Here is a 24578-nt window from a genome sequence, read left to right as displayed (position 1 = left end):
ATCCGACCGTTCTCATTCGTGCTTCTGATTTCCAGCTCATTGACATTTCGTTAGTGCGCGTGCCAGAGCCATGTTGACACACACACACACACATATATATATATATATATATATATATACGGCGGGATATAAAATTGCTAAATTGCATCGACGCGATATCGGAGAGTAGAACGCCCTGATATCCGTGCAATCAGATCTCATGTTCGCCGAGTCGTCTCCTGAAGGAAAGCAGCTCGGAGGGAAAATAAGCTGGAGAGCGCAAAAATCGATTTCAGACCATTTCCCAACGCGCAAGAGATCGTCCTCGTTTTTCCGCGCGTGTTCTCGAACAGCGCAGCCCCCGCCCCCCCTCCCCGCTCTCGCACACCTCTCGCTCCGACTTTGCCGAGGAAGCGCGAGCATTTTTCCACGAGGAATCTTATCTTTGCGGAGAGGAACTCGGCTCGCCTCGGGGACGGCGCGGCGTAGCCTGTAATCACGCGCTGTCCACGATGCTTATTATCTCGATATTGTGCCGAGTGTATAATAGGATTACCGATCTATCCGGCGTAAATATTAATTGCTCAGAATGCGGCACGGCGACGTAAGTGGCGGCCGTAAATTGCCCGGCAGCGCCTCCCCTTTGCCGCGCTTATAAATCCTCGTCACCGTGCACCAGCGCACCGCCGGGGGTAGGGGAGGAAAAGGAGGGGGAGAAGATGGGATCCTCTTCACGGTGTGTGTCCCAGGTGGTCCGCAACATCGGCAGAGATACAAGGTGGACTGGCAGCCGTTTACGGCAATTACGGCCGATAATACAGTTGCCAAGTCTCGCGGGCAATAACCGACCAACGGCGAGCGTTTCTCAATCAACGTGCGCGGCATGATGACTCGTGTGCCGAAAACCCGTCTGCATTTTCCCATTGAAATTGCGAGGACCTGCGAAAACGCGGTGCGCGACGCCGTTGGTCCGTTGCAACTGACGCGGAGACGAAACGGACAAACTGTTTTCAGTAGCAAGTTGAAATTTTGCTTCCACATTAATCCCGCGAGTTCCGTCAACTCGTCAAGTAACGGAGAACCAGCAACGGAGAAATTCTAGATAAAATCACTTTGATACCGCGGATGTTTACACTCACTGTCGTTGCTTTTATGCTGAGACTTCGAGAAGTAATAACACATCGTGTAACTTGAAGATTCTCCAAGTCCAAGATGGATCTTATTAATGCGCGATCGAAATCAATGCAGTAAGATTAGAAAACAAAGAAAAAAGAGAAAAATGAAACAGGGGAGGAACGACGTGCGGTTCGATATACAGCCCAAATATAAATAGCAGAAATATTCCTTACGATATCGGCGTGAGCGATGAACATTTCATCGACGATTCCACCCAATGATCCAATCGAAATCTAACGGCTTGGTAACGGCTCCGCCGTAAACTAGCAGCGGGATCGCACTCCCGCCTTTATTGTCGTCGATGCCGATGGCGGCCGGAAATTCCGCCGTCCGTAAAAATGCTATGCTAGTCGCGCGAGTAATTGCATGCGAGTGGCCGCGAGTGAACGACGTCTTTCGGCGTGCTCTCGCACGGCCGCCACCGCCGTCGCTGCAAATTTTATCGGCGCGTTATTCGCGAGGTCAGCCCGATCGAGATCATCCTTGCCGCCGTTAACTAACGTTTTACGACGGCCATCAGGGTGGATTACAAAGTGGCGGCTATCGGGGATTTTATGTAATTTTTCGAAGCGCCGGCATATTTATACGCTCGCCAAGAGGAATCATTTTCGGTTTTATGACGGGCGGAGCGGCACTAAAAAACTAATTGCTGAATAACTGAAATAATGCGCGTATACTCGTTTGTGAAACGGAGAGGGGGGAGACGGGAGTGAGGGGGAAGGAGCGACGGAGCAAAGGCATCGGACCGGAAATTTTAACACACCGGCCATAGTAAAGTTTGTAATTTTAAGAGATTAAATATCGAGCGTACTTTCTTCGAGGCGATTTACCGAGAGAAAAAGAGGAAAGAGGACGACTAGCTTGTACTTTTGTCTCCTGTTCATAAGAATAAGAGCTGAATTATGAACGAGAGCATCTCAATATTTTCCTAATAAATAATTAATTTTTCTGCAATCAGCAATGAATTCTCTCTCTCTCTCTCTCTCTCTCTCTCTCTCTCTCTCTCTCTCTCTTTCTCTCTCTCTCTCTCCCTCTCTCCCTCTCTCCCTATCCTTCTCGATTTCCATTTCCCTCGACATTAAAGCGACCCCGGTGACGGTCAAAGGAACATAGCTGTAATATCCTTCCGTGGCGAAATTAATAGGATTTCACCAATGACATCTCATGCTGTGTATTTAATTTCACTAATTAATCTTCTCATCCTCACGTGTCTCTTGCGCGCGTCCGAATGCGAGGATCTAACTCAACGGAGAGACGAGCGCGCCGTTCGGCTCTCCTCCGTCATCTCGAGTCGCGTCGCGAATAACTACACTGCGACTCCATGCGGAAAACGCTACAGTTTCGCAGGGGCGGTCGATCGATTCCACGACGTCCTAAATCTCTATCCACCTTCGATGGCATACAAAGCCTCGTCTGAGCCTCGGCGGCAACGGGCGCACAATGCGAGCGATTTTGATTTATCTATCGTTTGGGTTGCTGTGGTTTTCCCGCTCATGTGTGTGTGTGTGTGTGCGCGCTTATATGTGTACACGCACGCACATTTATACGTGGGTGCGTGCACGTACGTCTAGCCGGAAAGGGAGTAGCTGGAAGGGACCGGAGGCAGAACACTGGAAACGCAAGTACGACGATGGCTGCATGGATTGGACGCAACGGGGTGTATGATAATCGTAAAGGGATAGAGAGAGGATGTGATTCTCTTTCGCTTTTCAACACTCACCGCGGGTCTTCGTCGTCTCTCCACCCTCCAACCGCTCTGTCTCATCCTCGACCCCTCTTGAACACGCCGTTCTGAAATCGCTTCTCCCGAGACTGCCGGTCGCTCGTTAATGCTCGCGTGTGTTCAATGCGTTACTGAATTCTATCCCTATCGGGCGTTAGCCAGCCTTTCCCTTCTTCCTCCCCTCCGCTTCACCCTCTCAGGCCTTCTTCCCACCCCTCTCTCCAGTCTGCGTCAAGAAGTACCCCCCCCCAACCGTCTCGCGAGCGAAGCCACAGCGAGCGAATCTCTCTGATAAATCGCAATTAGTCGACCAGTCAACATTCGCGAAAACGACTACACGCGAGGGAGATCAGCCCCAATTTCGTCTATCGAGCATCTAAATTGCAATTTCCGGTCTCTTTCGTAATTATCGAAAAGCATTTATTGAGAAATAATTGAAAGATATTTACCGGAAGATTATCGAAAAATAATTACACTTATCAGATATTAAAGTCCCGCTCTCTGGAAGAAAGATCGCGTCCGTTCTTGCTTCTCTCTCACGCGGACACTATTGCGCGCGTCAAGCTATAAATTCAGCTGTGTTCCTCGGGATTAACGTTCGGCCGCGCGCGGTCGTTCCGTAACGACGACAACGACATCGCGAGGTCGCTCGAAATGCGCGCGCGCGCTCTCGTTCCCGCCTCGGAAAGCGGCGGATTTATGAAGAGAAAATAACGTCCACCGTCGCGTCGCGTCGAGCCGCGCCGGCTGGTTGGCTGGCGATGCGGGTTTTTCTTCAACTTCCGCGATCAGTTACACGGTAGTCGGAGATTGCAGCTGGGTGCGCGCAGCCGGGCTAATATGCGAGCGCGGAAATGGTCCCGGGAGAAATTTGTAGGCGCCGCCGTCGGCGCCTGAGCGGAATTCTTTTCGGCGGAACGCCCGGGCCCTTCTCCCCCCTCGCGCGCTCCCCCCCCCCGAAACTCGCATTCCGGCGACTTTCACATCCCGCGCGCTTGCATACGCGCAGCCCTCGCACGCGCGCGCGCGCGAACGGCGAGAGAATGACAAAAAGTGCGGACGTGATCGAAGCGCCGAGGATATTGATTAAAAAGTCGGGGGAGAGATGCGCCGCTATTGATGCGCCGTTCCCCTCTTCTCTTTCCGCCTTTTCGGTTTGTATATCTACCCTTTGTGGCCGCGCTCCGGTCCGTGTTGCGAGTCTACGTCCGTTATTTCCCGTACGTTCATATTACTCCCGGGTGTGAATATATTTTGGTAGCGGCGCGTCGTCATCGCGCATTCGTTAGACGATGAAATGTCGAAGCGAGCGCAACCTGTCGCACGAGTAACTGAATTTCGACAGACCGACTGCGAAGGAACGGCTCGACGATCATCCGGGGGTGAGAAGATTACATTTCGCGACACTGCTGTACACGTTCAGCAAAATACACAGCCGGTCGGGTGCCCAGCTGAAGCGCAATGTGTCTGTGAAGTTAGTACGTCAAACTATTAATATTAATATGAAAAAAAAAAAAAAAAAAAAAAAAAAAAAACAAGTAGAGTTCTAGTAGCACTTTTCTACAGTTCCCTGATGACGAAAAAAATACTTCTGCAATGTTACACCCAAAAAATCAAAAATAAAAATACAACGTGTTTTTTTTCATATTTATAGTTTGACGTGCTGAGTTCACAGGCACAAGCGCAATATCGTACGCGAGACTAATAACTGGCGACGTTCAAGACAGCCGCGCTCCGACGCGCAGCCCTGAAAGTTTATAAAAAATATAGAATCCCCAGCTTGTTACAGCAAAGATGGAAGGAACCGCGGGGTGTTGCAGCGGAACACGCGAGCGCGCACGGCGACGGAAGATCTCCTAAATCAATTAGCACGAGAACGGTTTAATTCTACGAGCGTGTGCTACGGTGTGTTCTCGGACTTAACATGCCGGCCGAAACCTCCCATCCATCTCGCGGGGTTTTCCGGGGTTTACCGGCAACAACGATCCACACACCGCCCCCAGCTCGCGCTCGCGCGTACACGTCACGGCCGCTCCCACCTTCCTTTGATTAAAGCTTTCAAGACGATTTTTGCCCCCTGCTGCAAATTTACGAGTGGACATGCGCGCGCGTAGAGTGTCGCTTTATAATTAGTTTCTCTATGAGAACTCGTGGCTAATGCGCATCATGTGCGACTGCGGCGGATATCGACCAGACGGCGAAGAAGCGCGATTGCGCTCGGAAATAATGCAGATATAACGCGAGAGTTGTCAACAACAATCGCAGGTACGCGTCGATACGCGTCGCCGTGTTAAAACGCGTGTTCCTTGTCGCGTGGTGCAACGACCTTTCCGCTGCGGACTTTCCGTTCGAGCCGATATACAGCGGAAATATTGTAGCGGAATTTACGATGAAACACCCTTGTACTCTCTCGGATCATGCTCATTATTATACACGTATACGTACGTTATTCGACAAAGAAAAATTGCAAACACGATAATGTGCGCGACACAACATACCGCCGCCGGCCGCGCCGCGCGGAGACGACAAGTCGCGTAATAAAATCAATCGTCGGCGCGGAGCACGTTAAGAATCTCACAGCGCGCGTCGATCTCACGCGATGCGCACCCTTTCCTTTCACGCCCCGCTCCCCGAACTCGTGTCGCCGTCTCGACACTCTTGACACCCGATAGCGGAGAGATAACTTCCGGCAGCCGGCTCGCGCGGCTAATCCCTCCGCTTGCCTGCTTAATTAACACATCCCGTACTTGGCCCGCGCACTACACAAATACCGACGCGCTTCACTTTATAATATAAAGAGCCCTTTTAAAGAAATTCCGTCTCCCATTAATTTCCCGAAACAAAGCCAGCCGGAACAATCTCGCCGGGGCGACGGTTGCGCTCGGTCGTTGCGACGTGAAAATTTAAAACGTGCTCTCTCCGCTGCGCGAGGTTAAAGAGAGCACGCGAAAGGCGCCGGGATGCAAAACTGGCTTCCGCCTGCGGCGTGAGTCGCGCCTCTCTCGCGAGAAGAAAGAGAGAAGGAGAAAGAGAGAGAGAGAGAGAGAGAGAGAGAGAGAGAGAGAGAGATTCCGAGCGGGGTGCGCGTCGCGCGTAAATATCCGCGCGCGCGTTGTAGCCGGTCCCTTAATTGGCGCAAGGATGCGGAGGACAGGACGCAGGGGCTGGCGGGAGGAGGAGTAGCCTCTCGGTGGAGGGGGGGGGGTTACCCGCGGCAAGGAACCGCGGTCCGGAATCGTAAATACTTTCTCGTACTCACCCATATTTCGCGCGACGACGGTGCAGCCGTTGGTTAAGAGCCACGTAAGCAGCAGCCCGCCGAGGATCGGCGCTCCTTTCCGTCGACCCTTGCGGCACTCCATCGTGAGGTTCCGAGCTCCGACTACGCCTGAAAGCAAAAAAAGAAGCAACGATCACGTGTCGTGCTCACAAGAGCAGCGCGACGCGGCGCGCTGCCGCGCTCCCGATCCTCTCTCCTTCTCGCGCCAACGGCGCGCGCTCGTCCCGCGGTGCATCGCGATTTCCGAGAACGCGTACGCTCGGTATGCGCCGTGAGATCGCGCGGCACGTTATTATTGCATTTACGTAAATCGCACACTTTACCGGGGTAGACGGGCAGGTAGGCCGCGACGCGACGCGGCGCGGCGCGGCGCCTTTCTCGCGGGCAGACGCGTGCCGACTTACGGCCGCGACTTGCGAGGAAATCGCGATACCCGCGCGAAACCGGTGAGACTAGATTCGAGCGGAGATACGCTCGGCGCGTATATCGTGGATTGAATTAAAATATGGATAGAGGAACGCCGCGCCGGCCGGCCGCGTGAACGGCGTTCACGAAACGTGAAACAGGCGCGCCACACGTTGTTTCGCTCGCGTCGAGCAAGATAATTGGGTCTTGATTGTTTCGTTTTTTCTTCTTCCTTCATTAACGCGAGATGAGATATCAGCGAGAGGCCGGAATTTCAGCCACACATTCCAGATTGCCCGCGACACGGGAATGACGCTGTTTAGCGCGATATTATTTTCTAAACAGAACTCGCGCACGCGAGTTCCGTGGTTTTCCGCGGCTCGCCGCGCCGTCCCGAAACTCGTCCGATTTCGCTTCGTTGCAACGCTGCACGCTGTTTTTATTCGACGGCATCGCATCATGTCGTGTCGCGCGGTCTGCAAATTCCGGAACGCTGACGCCAAAATTGTTTTCCTTTTTCGCCTTCGTTAACCCACATTCACGCGAACATACGCGGGCGCGCGCACGCCAAACCCCTTTCGTTTCGCTCGACGTGCGGATTAAGCTGATTTATAGTGTTTACCGACGATGCTCGCTCGATTTTTCCTGCGGAGTGACGCGTGCGCGCGCGTCGTCGACCTATCGACTTGTCGGCCGGAAAAAAGGAGAAGAGAAGAGAGACGAGAGAAACAAGAAGCCAAAGAAGCACGCGCGAAATTTGCACGAAGAAACGGCACGGAAAGGGAAGCCGAAGGGGGGAGCGGCGCGGATTACGCGTGAAATTGCGCGCTTTCGCGAGCGTCGCGCGGATGTTAAATCTTCGGTAAAGCGCGTCCGCGCTTACAGAGGCAAGAAGGAGGCGGGCGTCGCTGTTCTACGGGAAGATGAGAGTGGTACGCTTTAGTAGAGCGGACGGGCGGGCGAGGGAGGGGGGGAGCAGAGAATACTTTACTTGAAAGATACGACAAGCGTATAAAATTACTTTAGAGGAATAGCCTTTGAAGCCTTTGAAGCGTCAGTCGATAGCCTCGTGACATCGCAGCCGCAATCGATGCAAATCGGTTTGCGCACAACCCGTATGTTTCACAGATTCGAGTGGACATTTCCGAAGAAATAACACCGACGACAAATTTACCGTGTTCGGTGTTAAATTAGCGCCTCTCGAAAGATGAGAAAACCGGTCGATACTCTCTCGTCTCGATCTCCGGCAACATTCGACGTTCCTCGGTGAAATTTCGAGCGAAAAATGAAGGTTTCGTAAATCGCTGAACGCGGTACGACGCGAGAGGAAGCTCCGCGAAGACCCTTCGGCGCATCTTGAATATCTGATTCCACATGAGCTGCAGTTTCCGCTGAAAAAAACCCGCCGAAAATGTCGGAATCTCGCGGAGCGAGATGCGAGCGTATCGCGAGAGGACGAGCAACCATCTCGATTACACGGCTGCGGGAGGAAGAGAGAGAGGGAGAGAGAGAGAGAGAGAGAGAGAGAGAGAGAGAGAGAGAGAGAAAATGAGAGGAAGTTCATCGGGCCGCGACCGCCGGCGCATCACGGCGGATCACTCCGCAGATTGCATCGGTCGGCGCGGCGCTTTTCCGCGGCCGCGGAAGTGCAGCAACGCGAGGCATCTGGAGCGCTGCCAGTTCGTTTCGAGTGGACCGCGTTAATTTTTCCGACGAGTCTAATTAAGACCCCCCCCTCCCTCCCGCCACGACGCTGCCTCTCACTCCTGCTCGGACCTACTCCTCTCTTACTCCCTCCGCCCTTCCCCCACTCTCTGTCTCTCTCTCTCTCTTTCTCTCTCTCTCTCTCTCTCTCTCTCTCTCTCTCTCTCTCTCTCTCTCTCTCTTGCTCTCTCTCCCGATGCCGCCCGACGGTACTCACGGCTCTGGTAATGCTCGGTGTTTAGCGCAACCAACGTGAAAGTCGCGTAGCAACGCGATTATCGTCGAAACATCTGTAAATTGCCAGGGTAACGACGATAATTGAATGCGTCGGCTACCTCTCTCTCCGCATACCCCCGCTACGGCCCGGGAAGGGGAGCTAGGCGAGCGGGGTGAAAGAGAGGGAACCCGTGCAACGACGAGCGCAAGCTCTGGCCAACGAAACCGCGCGCGCGCCCTCGCGCACGTTCTCTCTATGTATTACGCATAATTAATCCGGCGATGCTATCTCCTCCTAACCTTGTATCCGTGCGCGCTCGTCGCGCGAATAGAATCGGCGATCCACGATTCTCCTTTCATCAATGTTACCCTCCTCCCCCTCCTCCGCCGCGTATCGCGATGTTGCACACGATGTTGTGCGTGCATGTGCCGGCGCGATGCACCGGCGGCGCGCCGCGATAATCGCGATAAGCTTGATGACAACGCGATTCCCATCTCGGAGGTCGGCGTGAGCAAGAGAGAGCAGAGTAGAGCGGAATGAGAGAGAGAGAGAGAGAGAGATGGGGGGGGGAGGGAGATCGTTTGTTAAAAAGGGACGAAGGGAGAGAGGGGAGGCAGGACGTACGCGGTTAGCGTACGCGCTCGACGCACAATCGAACGAGAGGTAATCTCGCGGCGCGACCATATACTATATATATATATATATATATATATATATATATGTATACTCATATATTTTTTGGTCCGTTGCCTTTAATACTATTCCGCCGCGGATTTTTCAGATCGGTAATCGAGCGCCTTTGGCAGGAATTTCCAACGACGCATTTCGCGATGCATCTCCGGAGGTTCTCTCTCCGTTGGCGCTTTTATCGAGCCGAAGCATCGCTGCGCTCTTGCTTCTCTCTTCAGACCATCTCCAGAAAAAAATGCTTTCGAGTGCAGCGAGCTATTCTGGCCTCTGCATGCTTAGCGCCTGAATCGCGCGCCGAAATATGAAAAAAAGAAGGAAAAAAGGAGAGCGCGCGACGAGAGTCGCGGCGCGGAAAGCGCGTTTCGTTTCCCGCGAGCCGAGTATCCGCAACGGAGAGCAATTTGTTTGCGTGACGTCCCGAAAAATAGCGAAAGAGACTCGTCGATATGCGCAAAACGAGTTCTCGCAATCGTCGTCATCTGTACAACGTACAGTCGTCGTCGTCGTTCCGAGCATTCCGCGTATTGTGCGTATTTGTAATAACATACAAAAGATGCATAGAAGAGCAACTTGTTTCCGACGTGGCATATTTTTCTCCGTGCGCGGGAGGAAGTTAAGATAACATTCAACAGCGTGTGCTCTCTTTTTCATAAACATCCTACCGAACCGGAGGGCGTCGCGCTCTGATACTTAGAATGCAATAAATAATTCAACAATAACTTCGGCGTCGCGTCAGACCGCGTTGAGGCGAGGGAGAAACGGCGCGCCTCCGCCGCCGCCGCCGCCGCCGCCGCCGCCGCCGACGCCGACGCGGCCGCGCTGTTCGGATGAAAACATAAATCTACATATTATTAAAGCAGCGGCGATCAAAGCGATCGAAATAATGCAGATTATCAGAAAACGCCGGTGCCGCGGCAATTTCTGCAGGCACTTAAAATCATTTCGACGCCTCTCGCCGATGAATATTGAACAGCCACGCACCTGCCGGCCGCCTCCCCTTTCCAATCACTCGCGTGTCCCCCTGCGCGCCCCTTCAACCTCCCTGCCCCCTCCTCGCACTCTCCCTCTCTCATTCTTTGTCTCTCTCGCTTGCTCGCTCTCGTATCGCAATGATTTCGAGCACGAACTCGTCCATCATCGACGACCTCGTGCAAAATCATGCAACGACGAATTGGACGATTGCGACGAGGGTTACGAACGATGAACAGGGGTAGGTAGGGGAGATGAGTAGCGCGAGGGGAGGGTGCGGGAAGAGTTAGAGGGAAGCGAAAATTATTTGTTGAAAATCACATTAACGAATCGGCGAAATACAATGTGCGCGCGGCCGCAGCGGCCTCGCGAGTTTCAATTTTACACCCAGGCGCATTTTAATGCATGTCGCGTCGCGCGCAGAGCCTGGGACTCCGATCGGCGTGCAATTAAAAATAATTGACGACGACAACGAGCCGACGCGCTTCGCGCTGGATTGCACGGGAAATTAACTCGCAATTTCCCCCGTCGGAAAATCCGTCCTCGCGAGTCTCACGTCGCGCGTCCAGCGAAACGACAAACGGAGGACGCGGGACCGTCGCGTGCACGCGCAGACAACCCTCCCCCTCCCCCCCCTCTCTCTCTCTCTCGAAATGATCATTCCTGGGATGATATTACAGCCGACATAAAGCACTCTCTGTTTTATCCCGATCGAGGAAAAAGGAAAAAAGGAAGAAACCGCGTTTTTATTCAAACGATTCGACGACGAGCGCGACCGTGCCGACCGATTGATTTTCCGCGCGTGCGCGCGCGCGCGCTTTCGCGCGCCCCGGGGAAATAAAGCGCTTTATGGAATTTCGGGCTCGCGTTCGCGAGTCTCGCCGAGATCGAAGTTTACGCGCTGTTCGATCCTCTCCCTGGCTGGCTCATTCGAATTCGAAGCCGACGTCGCATAGCCGAGACATCTTTCGCGAAACTGTCGGCTTATCGAGGTGCCTGCCGAGCGCGCCGATACATCCCCCGGTGTTTCGATCGCGAGAACTTGGAAGGAACAGCCCAGAGGAAACGGATGAGGAGCAACGGCTGGGGTGAAGAAGCAGGAGGTACGTGGAGGCGCACAGGAAGCCGGTATATATACACACTGCATGCGAAAATGTCGGGCGCAATTTCTGAAATTCCGTCGTGTCGCTTCCCCGCGCCACTCGAATGCCGCCGCATTCGTCCTCCCTCCCTCCCTCCCTCCCTCCCTGCCTGCCGCCGTCGTCGCGCATCGACCTTTCTTCCACGTCGTCCTTGTCGAAGCCTGCCTCTGTCTTACTTTCCCGGGGCTCATCGCGAGCAGACATCCTCGGCGCGACGCGACGCGACGCGACGCGACGTGGAGCTGACACGGTGCTTTGAAAATTTCAGCAGCCGATACCAGGCTTTGTAACTTGAACGCGAGCGAGCGAGCAACTTCGGCGAGAGCGGATTTCAATTTTGTGCCTCGCCATCTCCTCCAGCCTTGCTCTAAACCGGAGACCTGCATGCGGAGACGCGCGCTTGTCGGCGATCACAGCCGCGCGAGGAATTTGCAACGGCTGATAACTGATTTTTACGACGCGCGGCAATTCGGTCGGTGGAAACGCGAGCGCGAACCGGTCGGCGACTTTGCTGTCTATGCTCTCTCGAACGAAATTTCTTCGTCGCAGATTTCCGCGGGGACCAACGAGACTCTGCTCTCTTCTCTTACCACACGAGAAAAATATTCAATGGGAATAAATCGTCCCTCAAAAATACGATATCGCGCGAATCTCCTTCGTTCACTGTAAGCCGTGGAAAAATCGTGCAATGAAATGAAATTAATCTGCATAACGTAACGTGAGCCGTCGCTCTATCACGGGACCGGGGACAGTGTAGAATTTCGCTTAAACGTCGGCCGCCGAAGAGGTCGCGCGAAAAGGCGACAGGCCTCTAAATTAGAAAACTGTCAAATTAGCCTTGATTCATTCGCGGTGTGTATTTGCCGTGCAAATAATCTCTCGTATGGAAGCGCAGGCGCGCGTGCACTCGGCGGAGGTTGAGCTTCGCGCTACTTCGGCACCGGTGCGCTCCGGCGGAACGTAAAGCGATTACGGGCAAGTACCGTAAAGCGCCGATAATTTGAAAGGAACCGAGAGACCCGAAGAACGCCATCGGCGAAGCCCGGAGGAAGGAGGACGGACGCGGAGAGGGACGCGACTGCCGAAAGATTCGTCCTCGCCGTGAACGGCGCGCGGTTGGCCCTGCGGGCAGAATTCGCCGTTTTTTGCGTTGCAGCGCCGTCCGCGAAACGAGTAATCACGTTAACGTTACGTCGTGTAACTTTGCGGAAGTGCGCGTCAGAAATCGCTCGCATACTCCAAGGTATTCGGGCGAATGAGATGCCGCGATAAAACGTCGCCGTCTGGAGCGCGTGAGAATTGCGATGCGTTCTTCATACTCGATATGAAAGTGCATATTGATTCTTATATTGCCGGACAGGGAGAGAGAGAGAGAGAGAGAGAGAGGGGGGGAGGGGAGGGAGGGGGGAAGAGTGCGACAAAGATAAATGAACTCGGAGAACGGGAACAGCGAGCGACGAATTATCGGCGATTTTATCTAGCGAGATGATACAACTGGTATTTGTTAGTATCGTGTCTGATCAACGAGAATACGATCTTGTCGCTGACACGCGACGTACGACGTACTTCACCGCGACCAGGTGCAATGAAGCGTATTGAGTGCGTCCGATGAGAGCGATGCGCACGGTCACGAGTACGTGTGCGAACGTATGAGTGTGTGTGTGTGCGTGCTTGTTTTCTCTCCTCTTCTTAGGTCTTTGTTGATCTCGCAGAAATACCGAGCGTAATAAGTAATGGAGTTATAAGCGAGTATCGGCTTATATATCACACGGTGAAGATATGTCAGGCGATAATACGTAACATCGTATATTCTCGCTCGAAACGTCTCGAGAATGTAAAGGATCTCTCTCTCTCTCTCTCTCTCTCTTTCTCTCTCCGCTAAAATCGACTCCCTTTTATCGTTCCATCATTTTTTCGAGACGGCGTAGTCGTCGCCGTGTCAATTCGCGACGAAAGGGGCTAAAACTGCCGTCAGACAGCGGATGTCATCGACGTCGAGAGACCGTCACGTCGCGTCGCGAGATGAAAAAAAAATTACGCGAACACCGCGGGTAACGATTATATTATTCGTCCCCTTCCGAAGGACTTGATCCTCGCTGCGTGTTCCGCGTGCAAGATCCCGGCTTAGGGGTGCTCCACGGAACGAGGGCTCACTTTTCACTTAAGGACCGGAGCGTGAGGTCGGGGTCCGTCTAACTGCCCCGCATTATTCGTTATTACGACGTGCGTGGAGCGCGAGGGTGGCGGTGGTATCGTTGGTAAATCTGGAAGAGCCGGAGAAAGGAGAGAAGATGAAGAGGAGGAGGAGGAGAAGGAGGAGGAGGAGGAGGAGGAGGAGGAGGAGGAGGAGGAGGAGGAGGAGGAGGAGGAGGAGGAGGAGGAGGAGGAGGAGGAGGAGGAGGAGGAGGAAGAAGAAGAAGAAGGAAAAGAAGGAGGGGCGACAGAGGAGAGAAATGCGATTTATTCATGCTCCCGAGGCTCTCTGAGAGTATACGCGAAAGATTAACGGTTTAGAGTGCATCCTCGGTGGTTTAACGGCGGTCGCGTACTCGGTAGAGACAAAACTTTGCTTCTTTGAAATTTGTTATAGCCTTTCGACGCTAATACCCTTCCAACTGCACTCTCAAATCGCGCCAATCACTTTCGTGTTTCTCTGCACCGCAGCCGAATTCGGTCGCATCTCGTGTGCAAATGTCAAATCAGATAAGTGTCAAGATGCGAATCAGTTTGACTCTTAGAAATTCATGTAAATGAGAAGAGAGAGAAAAAGAAAGAGGGGGAGAGGGAGAGAGGGAGGGAGAGAGAGAGAGAGAGAGAGAGAGAGAGAGAGAGAGAGAGAGAGAGAAAGAGAGAGAGAGTAAGCCGTAGATATATACACATGCGTATAAAGACCGACGCGAGTTCTCAGTGACGGTAGCGGGTTCACTCGTTTATACCGACGTCCCAACCGGGTCTCGTAAGATTTCCGCTGGATAGCAGTCACCGGAAGCCGCCCGCAGTGCCTGGAAGCTGGGAGGACAGCCGGGAGAGAAAAGCAGGAGGAAAGGAAATGCCTGCAGTGACGTGAGTAGTCGTTTGCTCCGGCGGCAACGAGAATAACGCGAGTTAAGCCACCATCCCCCTTGGCCTCTACGCGGCCGCCCTCGGAGAAACGTCGACTTACGGGGGCGGTCGCTTTCGAATTATTTCCTCCTTATTTACTTCCTACCGCCTTTTTGCTCTCTTATCTCTGGTCTCTTATTTTGTCACACCCTACCGTTTGACCCAGAGACAGTAATAACGGATGAAAGATAGGCAAGAAGAGAGCGGGGAAAAAAGGGAGAAAGAGAGAAAGAGGAAGCAAAGATTTCTCTGGAAGGAGTTCAACTAAAACGATTGCGTGGGAGGGTGTTTTTAATCGATAGTCGTGATTGAGTTCAAAGCGGTCGTCGGCACCGCCGCTATTTTTCTTCGTCTTTGCGACTTAAAGTTTCACCTGACCCGACCGGAGTTTTCGTTCGACGACGGTTTAGGAAGCTTCGATAATCTAAAAATGGGACTTTTCGAAATTGCAGCTTGGCTCGATTTAACGCGTCTATAAACTTTCATGTCGAGGTTTCCCAGTAAAGGCATACGTTGCGAGACGAGGAATAAGCAGGTTGTTGGAGACTTATTTAGACTTTCTGTAAAGCCCAAATTGACATTTCAAGATTATTTCATTACTGCCTTGTGATAACGGCGCACGATAAATATTTGCTGTATTGGCGCGGGATAACTCGTATTATTAGCTCGTGCGAGCGGGCGCGCGCGCATAAATCCACTCGCTAATCGCACGGCAATAACAATAATCAAGCGAGATAATCGTTTGATATTAATATCGGCGGACCAGCTCATAATCCAGCGTTTCAACTCCGAATTAAATCGCTCGGTGCATAATGAGCTCGCATCGCGGGCGAATTCTATGATGAAAGGCTCGCCGCTGCCTTTCCGCCGCAACACGCCGAAATTATTCATCAGAAATAAACGCGGAATCGCTCAACCGTACTTAATCGCGAGCTCATTTCTCAGGCTTATATCAGTTGCTGAATTGCTTTTCGTTATCAGCTGGCTGCCTCTCTAACGAACGCGCGGCCCTTGCTATTCTCATTTCGCGCTTGCGACTAATTAAACGTGCGTACGTCGTAAAATATAAATCTCTCGCTTTCCGTTTAACAGCTGTAAAACTTTTATCGCGCCTTTCATACTTCACAGTAGGCAGGATAATTTCGCACCTTTCACGCCGCCCATGATGATGCAACTCATTTACTTTTCCTCTTCGCCAAAGCGAACGTGGAATGTTTCATGAAAAACGAGTGTATGTATCGATGGATTTTTCATTGACCGTTCGAGAGAAAACCTTCCTCCCTCCCTCTCTCTCTTTCTCTCTCTCTCTCTCTCTCTCTCTCTCTCTCTCTCTCTCTCTCTCTCTCTCTCTCTCTCTCTCTCTCTCTTTCGAGAGAATTTCGCTTCACGAAGAGCCTGCGATGTTCTCCACGCTGGTGGGCGGAATTCTTTAAATTAGATATCTCTCGAGTTTGCGGCGGCGAGACAATTTGTGATATTTTCCAGCTCGCTATTTGGGCAGCACACCGCTCGTGCACCTACAAGAGAGAGAGAGAGAGAGAGAGAGAGAGAGAGAGAGAGAGAGAGAGATCTAATCGGCGGCCCTATCGAGACAGGCACAGGTACCCGAGTCGAGCGCGATGCAAATCGCGTCCCGTCTCACCGAGTCTTTCGCATCGCACCGTTTGGCGATAATAAACGGCCGAGTGCAGCTGCGGAATTCCCACTTCCAGGCCAATAAATCTCGGCCCACCGGCGTCTATTTCGTGTTACATCTAATGATTCCGGTTCGCCGCTTCGATTTCACCCCCTCATTCTGCGCGCGACATTAACCCCGTCGACGACGACGACGACGACGACGACGACGACGACGACGACGACGACGACGACGGCGTCGACGACGGTGTGTCTGAATGGCGTGGTAACGATTCCCTTAAAACAATTTATGCGCATTGATTAATAGGATAAAGCTCCAGATCGCGCCTCCCTCGCGCCGAGAGGGTGGGTGAGGGCCTCTCGCTCGAAGGAGGAGGGGGAGATACGGAGAACCTAAGCGCGAAATGCAAGGGACCGTGAAGCCATCAATTTAAGCGCGCATTGGCGCCGGATCGCTGGAGCCCTTAAATTTGGCAGAACCGACAGCCATCCGCTCGGGGCGAAGCGACGGTATCGCGCGAATAAGAAAAGCTCTTGATCCGCCGAGTCCCGCACGCCCCGAACGCGCGATTAATTCCGTCGACTGAGCAGGAATTTATTATCAGCACGGAGGGCGCGTGTGTACGTCCCAATGTCCTCCGGCTGGTGTTAGAGGGCGGCGAGCCGAGACTAGAGAGAGATCGCATTATCGCCTCGCGCAGATGTCGCGAGGCATAGCCGGGCACGATTTTCACGTTCCTGATTGTCCGCGCTCGTCCGAGAGGTAACAATTCTTATCGCGAATCCTCGGATCTTCGACTCGTCTTCGATTTTGATGCCGATACTTTCGCCGTTGCCGTGAGAACAATCTTCTTCGACCGACCCATATGGCGGCAATATGGCGGCGATATGGCGCGAAGAAAGCTTCGGATTTTATATTATATACACCCCGAATTACAATAATCCCGACGCAACGGCAGCCTGGATGATGATCTCAGCGGGTAATCGTGCTGAGGCTGAGATTTGTCGAGAGAAATTAATGTTCTCCCTCGCATATGTGTCGACTGAACGGAATTGACTCGCTCGGTGAATGATCGAGCGTAAACACGCGCTGAATCGCCGAACGCTCAATTGGCGAACTCGCGGAAACTCGCACTCCCCGTCTCTGCCCGACGACGGGCATGTAAAGAAGCGTGTTGGAAGCGATAAAACGCTGCACACAGCGAGATGCCCCGCCGACTGTTTACCGATCGAAGGCGATTATTTACGGCTCCGCGGCTTTCCTTATTCTCTTCCACCTGCGAGGGCGTTTCGAACAATAATAATCCGCGGACTTCGCGCTCCATATTCGTCACGGGTCAATACGCGCCGTCGGAGGCCCGGAAAAAGAGCCGATGCACGAACGAGCGCAGCCACGTACTTGCGCGTATGCGTGCGGACGACGCGCGCGCGTGTGCATCCGCGTGTACGCGCAAAAGCGCCGAAAAGCAGAACTGCATTACCGCCAATGAGCGCGCGCGCGCACACGACAACGACGATTGTTGGCTCCAATTGCACCGCAGTGCACCGCGTTTGAGCATTGCGCTTTCTCTCCCTCTCTCTCTCTCTCTCTCTCTCTCTCTCTCTCTCTCTCCCCCCTCTCTTTCTCTCTCTCTCTCTCCCGTCAAACAATTATCGTCGCCGGCGAAGCGCACCGAACAGCGAACGATTACGCTCCCATTTTAATCTCCTAATTGCGTTCCGCGATATCCCGAACGACGACGTTCGCGAAACAGGAAAGGCGCCGCAAATCCCCCTTTCAACGGAGTCTCGAAAAAAAAAATGGGGGCTGCCGGCAGTGGCCGCGAGTGCCTTTAATGGATAGCTCTTCTCCCGCAACCCTCTCCCCCTCTTGCGCGTTCTTTACCCTCCCGCGTCTTTTTTTTATTATGCCGCCAGAACCGGGAGATCGAGCGGCCGATTCCGGCGAGTTTCTCGCCCCTTCCCCCGTTCTTTCTGATCTCTCCATTTCAATTCGCTCCTCTTCCCGCGAGAAATACTGACAGATGTCTCTCTCTCTCTCTCTCTCTCTCTCTCTCTCTCTCTCTCTCTCTTCTCTCTTCTCTCTCTCTCTCTCTCTCTCTCTCTCTCTCTCTCTCTCTCTCTCTCTCTCTCTCTCTCTCTCTCTCTCTCTCTCTCTCTCTCTCTCTCTCTCTCGGTCTCAACACCTTCTGCGATCCTCCTCCGAGGTAGCATCGGAGACTGAACCTCGTCGGCTGTAAATTGATCGGGACGTGTGTAAAATTCATCGGGACGCATCGTTTGTGAGGAGACAGAAGTCCTTGCTCTGTATTTAATTTTACGCAACTCGTATCGTATTACAGAAGCTCGAACGGAGCGAACGAAATAATATTTCTCCCGACGAGAAACAATCGTCAAAATATTTTCAATGCATCGTGTACACGGGACGGATAAACGACATAAATCTCCCGCTCGTAGAATCCACTCGGCATCTGTAAAAAAGTGCAAGCCCGTGTTACACGGCTGAAAGGACGGATAGATCTTTTAATTTCCCCTACGAGCGCGTCACGTTAACGCACGGAATTAAAAATAGGTCGCATTCTTCGCTCACAAAAAGGCCAAGGCGTAGAAGAGCGGCAAACGCCCCGAGGTGTCGGCGGCGCTCTGTATCGCGTCTTCCGGAGCTGCCTCGTCGCTTTTTCTCCCTCTTTTTTTCCCTTTTTCCTCTTTCGTTCGTCCCTGCACCTCGCGCGCGAGCGAGCGAGCGAGCGAGCGAGCGCGCGCGCGCGCGAGTCGAGGGTGCGACGTTAGATCGGAGATAAGATACGACAGAAACGCGCGTATCGAATCGTGTCGAACAAATAATTCGGCCGAAGTGTTTTGGGCGGCGGATATGAGAGAAGGGGAGGCAAGAGGGGGGGGAGGGAGGGAGTATACGTACACGTCGTGAGTGTAGCGGGATTATTAATTCTCCGACGGTGCCACCGGCGTGACAAAGCCATCTGATGTAATGGGCTTTCGCCTGGGCCGATTAAACGCGCCGAGAAGGACGGGGATAAAAAAAAAGGACAGAGAGAGGGAGAGACAGAACAGACAGGAGAGAGAGACGCAAAGCTCTGGTTCTTCCTTCTTTCACTGTGCACAAGTGCACGTGTGCGTGCGTATGTTTCGGAATATGAACAACAAAAATCGTTAAATCCAACAACGCACCTGCGATCGAGGACTCCGACTGCGACTTCGAGTGCGCGATTATCGAAGATTGCGTCGCGCCGGTACTGTTATTACTGTTTGGACTAACGGAGAATCGACCCACGCAACAAAATTCCACGGTTATCTTGCGCATTAGTCTAGCGCATCGTAGAACGCCGGGTATCTGATCTGACGACGGTCAATATTTTCCAGACACCCGTTGAATTATACTACATTGTGGTACAATGTCCCCCGCAAATACACGCTCGCGTATATACAGATAATTATGACGAATTATTGTAGTCGTGAGAAATGGTGAAATTTGTGCTATTGTAAAATGGACGAGCGACAGGTGCGTCGAAGCTTCCGCTCGCACAACAAGCATCACCACCCACCCCCGTCATCGCGTGATTTAAAATATCAATTTCATATTATAATAAATATGACAATAAATAGCGAACGCGCGATTGTATGAAAATGAATATGCCTGAAAAAACACCCGCGGAAGCGAATAAATATGCGACGGGGATGGATGCGCGAATCGCGCTTGTTCGTCTCAACTTGCGAAAACTTTACTCTCACTCACGGTGTTAATCGCGAGAGAATGAAAAAGAGGCAGAGAGGGAGAGGGAAAAGAGAACACGAACATTGCGACGGCATCAATCGGAACGCGACGCGCCTCCTTCGAGCTCTCTCTCTCTCTCTCTCTCTCTCTCTCTCTCTCTCTCTCTCTCTCTCTCTCTCTCTCGTTCTGTTTGACGCGCTCCTCACCATAGGACATAAATTTCCGCGTTTTACGGTTTTCAGTACATCACCATCTCGCTTAATTACGAGCAGGCTGTCGTCGTATCGATGATTATTTATATCGTGTGCCCACGACGTTTATTGCTCGTCGTCCGGATGCCTCTGCCGTGGCCGCCGCCCCCGGGGGTGCAGGGACTTAATGATGTCCTACGATGGTCGGCAAAAAGGCGCAGCATGATTTACATGTCAATCTCCGACAGCGCGCGCGGCAAGAAGCCGGCAGCAGGAAAGCCGAAGAATCACGTTGCATATTTATTAGGTCACCGCGACGTGACGCTCGAGTAATCACATTTTTCTCCACGGCCTGAATGAACAACGCCGGATAGTTATTTCTTTCGAGCCCGCTAGGACACGAAACGCAAATCTTCCCTCACATCGTGTATTTAAATAAACTGTATCAAGACAGCCAATTAAAATTTGCATTTCTCTCTGACGCGGTTGACGCGTCGTATTCGTATTCGGCTCGTATCGTAGCGTCTTTCCGATACGGCAGGCATGTTTTTCGCGCGTCGAGTGACCCAAGGTATCGAGAGAGCGGCACAATGTACGAATGAAATCGAGCGTAGAACGCGAAGCGAACGGATACGTCCGACCGCACGTCGATGGCGATCGATATCTCGCGACGCAGGCACATCCGCAGGCAGCGCGGCGACGAGAAAACACCGACTGCACCGAAGTACAGGGAAATCGCCGATAAACCGACGCGCGTCTCCGACCGGCGGAATACCGGTGCGATTAAAACGCTCGCGGCAGTTCGCGCTGCGTTTCGCGCTGCGGCCGTATCGCGTACGAACGCGGACGCGGAATGGACGAACAAGAAGCGACAAACCCCCCCCCCCCCGTGCGCGACGTGGCCGCGCGCGCGCGAAATAACGTTGTTAAACGCGAGGGACTGCGGGACTGGCGGCAAGAAGCAGGCAAATTCGCGCTGAAATTGATTTGATTACCCCAGCTTCCTGCAGTGATGCACTTTTTACGACAGGCAACGCGGAGTCGCGCCGAGCGAGCGAGCGAGCGAGCCTGCGAAAGACGAGACGAATTCGCGCGAGTGCGAATCGGTCGCTCGATTATAATGTCCGGGACTCGACGCCGCGAAGGGGACGCGTGATTCCATTTGCCGGTCGCAAATCGAAACCGCAACCCCGCGCAAACCGCAACGATAGGTATATATTACGTCGATCGGGGCGGGCCGAACCGACCGCGCGCGCGTCCCCTGCGCGCTTTAAAATCGTCCCGCCGATATGCATCCAATCCTATCCCGTCCACTCGGCGTCGCGCGATCCCGCGTTTCCCACCGCGAAATCCGTCCGCTAAATATTTCGCGAATATTGGCCCACGCCGCGATTCTATTATGCCTGTCGTCGGATTTAGTTTCCATCTGGATTTTACGACCACTTCGTCGTCGTGCGTCGTCTCGTCCAGTTTTGTCCGCGGATGTATATCGGGCGAGCGCCATGCGGATCAATCTGCGTCGTCCGTCGCCAACGGCGAATCTCCCCCCGACGTGAGAAATCGAGTCTGAGAATCGCGGACGCGAGCGGAAGGCGTCGCGAGATTAAAAGTTTCAACGGTCAAATTGTCGCACACGCTCGTCGGGTAATTTCGTGCATTATCATGAAAGTCGCGACGCGAGCGCGCCATACGCGAGGTAACGCTTCGCTGGGCATGCACGGTGTTATCTGGGTAATAAAAGACCGATACGCACGCGCGCTCCTCAGCCGAGCGTGGCGAAGGGGCGCTTTGAAAGTCGCCTCTTGAATTTTCGCGTCGTCGAGGAAAAGTCGACACGCATGGATTGATGCGGATCGTTGACGACAGTTGATACGGCTAGGCCGCGGGGATAATGGCGGATGGTGGAAATTTCGTTTTCCCTCGCCGAGAAATCATGAGAGTCAGCCGCGGGACGATGGCGGCAACGGCGGCGGCGGCGGCGGCGGCGGCGGAAGCGAAGTTCGCCGGAAAACGCGAAGTAACTAGAGACCGCCGACCACTTTGCGTAATTACCAACCACCCGGCCAGGACCGTACTATTTAATCGGGCTAAAGTGCAAGAGAGGTCCACATTCGCTTCTAACCCTTTTTTTCCACACGTCCCTTCCCCCCTGTCCGCCCTCTCGCCGATCCGTGAGCGGGATGCGCGGCGAAAAAAAGCGACGAGCGAGGTCGAAACGCGGCCGAGCGAAAAGACGAGATCCGGCATGGATGTCCAAATATTTGAGCGAGCAAATGATATCTCTCTCTCTCCCTCTCTCTCCCTTTCTCTCTCTCTCTCTCTCTCTCTCTCTCTCTCTCTCTCTCTCTCTCTCTCTCTCTCTCTCTCTCTCGGTTAGGCGAGCCGCGGCGGAGTAAGCCGCGAATTTTATCCCACCGCCGCCGCCCGCCATCGTTTTTAACCCTTCGCTTCGTGATCTTTCCATTTGCGCAAAAGGCCGTAATTTTAGTCGGTTTCGTGTGCCCTATGCAAGCGGGGAAATATAATTTAGAAAATCGCATACGCGTGCGTTCTTTTTTCTCATTCTCTCTCTCTCTCTCTCTCTCTCTCTCTCTCTCTCTCTCTCTCTCCCTCTCGCTCCCTCTCTTTCCTCTTTAAAAAGAATTTCATCCGTAAAACTCTTGAAATAACGCAGAACGGTTATCGCGTGGGTACAAACGTATCAAAATGATTATTTAAATGGACCTACGCGTCGTTATCGAACGTCTTTCTTAATTTGATCGCGGCGCATCGATGAGCACTGAAAAATAATACATTGCTCGTCACGAGTCAACAAACATCCTTGAAACAACCGGCGTTTTTCTCCAGGACACATTTCTACGGAGTGATAAAAGCAATATTTTTTTTGAATCGTGTTTGAAATAAAAATATACATTCAAAGGGGGAAAAGGAAAGGAAGGAGGCCCACAAATTCTACGTTGTTTGGACAAGTAACACGAGTTACACAGGAGATAAAATCGAGCCTCCGGTTTTATCGAAATAGGATTTTTTCGCGGCGGCGGTAAATTCGCGTGCGGCTATACGCCGCGCAACATGAGCGGCGATGAAGCGACGGGATTAGCAGAAGACCGGACGAATCTCTCCGACTGATATTTTTTTCAAGTCGCCACATGAGTTGCCTTCAAAAGGCGCGAGGGTGGAGAAGGGCAACGGCAGGGTACAGCGGGGAGGGAGGGAATGAGAACGGGTTTCTCCGTGCGGAACTCGTCCCGAGCTGCTCCTTCGTTTTAACGATGCCGCAGCATCGCTGCACTTTCGTGCACGCGCTGATAATTTAGGAAGTTACTGTTATTGAAACGTAAGTTCATGCCGCTCGTAAACTCATTCCGCTATAATGGCACGCTCATAATGGAAAATGCCGCTCGCTCTTTTTAACCCGTTGAATACGAATAGAGAACTTCCGTTATTGACCTTTGAAATTGTCCGCGCCAAGAGAAATACCCTCCTGACATCTCGGAGCGGGAGATGCGCATGAAGTCGAAAGTTTTCACTCGTCGCCGAAAGTAATGTAAAATGCTACTCGGAATAGCGCGCGCGCGAGAGAGAGAGAGAGAGCGTGTTCTTACAAAGTTCCCCAGCTTTCAGATATATCTCTCTGCGGAATTTCCCGTTGAAATATCCCCCGCTAGAAAATAGCTGTCACTTAAGGAACTCGTTAAAATTATTCGAATATGCAGCACTGCGGAGCTGTAGGATTTTAAACTGCAGCAAGAGGATTTTTCTAATTTCGCTCGCTCGATATCCTTTCCGGCGCGTGGGCCACCACAGCGCTCGCACGCGCGTATTACGACGTTAACGTGAAGCGACAAGTATAATCGTCATCGTAAAGTTTATCTTGCGCTATGATAAATTGCTTTTAATTCGCCGCAGTCACGCTAAGATCTCTTTCTATCTTCGTCGTACTGACGTATTTGGTTCTCGCGCTTCGAAACGAAAACAACGAGAGGACATTTGACAGCTTCTCCTACCGGAGTCGCGCGTTTCTTCATTATACGTCTTAATGCTGCGCCGAACAAAAAGAGAAGCAGCGACAGTAGCCCGCGGGATATTAAGGAAAATTCTAACGTCACGAAAAATCACGGTGTATAACCCATGTATGGAGATAACGTTTCATCGCGTCCTCTGCAACGCGCATGCATATTGCTTCTGCATTTATTTCGATTTTTCCTATAGCTGTCATATCGGATATTTATGAGCGAGGGAGGGAGGGGGGGGGAGAGAGAGAGAGAGAGAGAGAGAGAGGGGGGGAGAGAGGGGAGAGAGAGAGAGAGAGACGTATTGCGTTTAATTTTGTATCTCTCAGTCGCGGAGAGACGGAAAACGGCATTGCATATTGATGCCCGGCCGCTGCATATTTACAGCAACGTTCTCATTATGCGACCAAGATTTTATACGGCACAATTTCTTAAACTGTCAGATACACACGACTCCATTTGCGGTCTTTGTATGTAACCGCTGTTGCACTTCTCCCGTTCTCGTCGTCGCCGGGCGGAATCGCTAGATTACTGTCTCCCGTCGAACATTCGGATTTACAATTTAAGACATCGCGTGATTGCCGATTGGTACGAAGCACCCCTTTGAATACCGAGTACA

At 52.5% G+C, this 24578-nt stretch overlaps 1 protein-coding gene across 7 annotated transcripts in view; it reads right to left on the bottom strand.

The window, feature by feature from the left end:
* Positions 1 to 24578, bottom strand: part of LOC105191890 (latrophilin Cirl) — a 501575-nt gene that overhangs the window by 305674 nt on the left and 171323 nt on the right. For all 7 annotated transcript variants that reach the window (XM_025299204.1, XM_025299206.1, XM_025299202.1 and 4 more), the window contains one exon: positions 6138 to 6266. In XM_025299204.1, coding sequence (XP_025154989.1) covers positions 6138 to 6240 — 103 coding nt within the window. In that variant the 5' untranslated portion in view covers positions 6241 to 6266. The remainder of the gene's footprint in view (positions 1 to 6137; positions 6267 to 24578) is intronic.

Source organism: Harpegnathos saltator, unplaced genomic scaffold (assembly GCF_003227715.2).
Source record: "Harpegnathos saltator strain DR-91 unplaced genomic scaffold, Hsal_v8.6 scaffold255, whole genome shotgun sequence".
NCBI classification, from domain to species: Eukaryota; Metazoa; Arthropoda; class Insecta; order Hymenoptera; family Formicidae; genus Harpegnathos; species Harpegnathos saltator.
The sequence above is the reverse complement of the archived record's forward strand: the minus strand, read 5'-3'. Positions and strand labels throughout refer to the sequence as shown.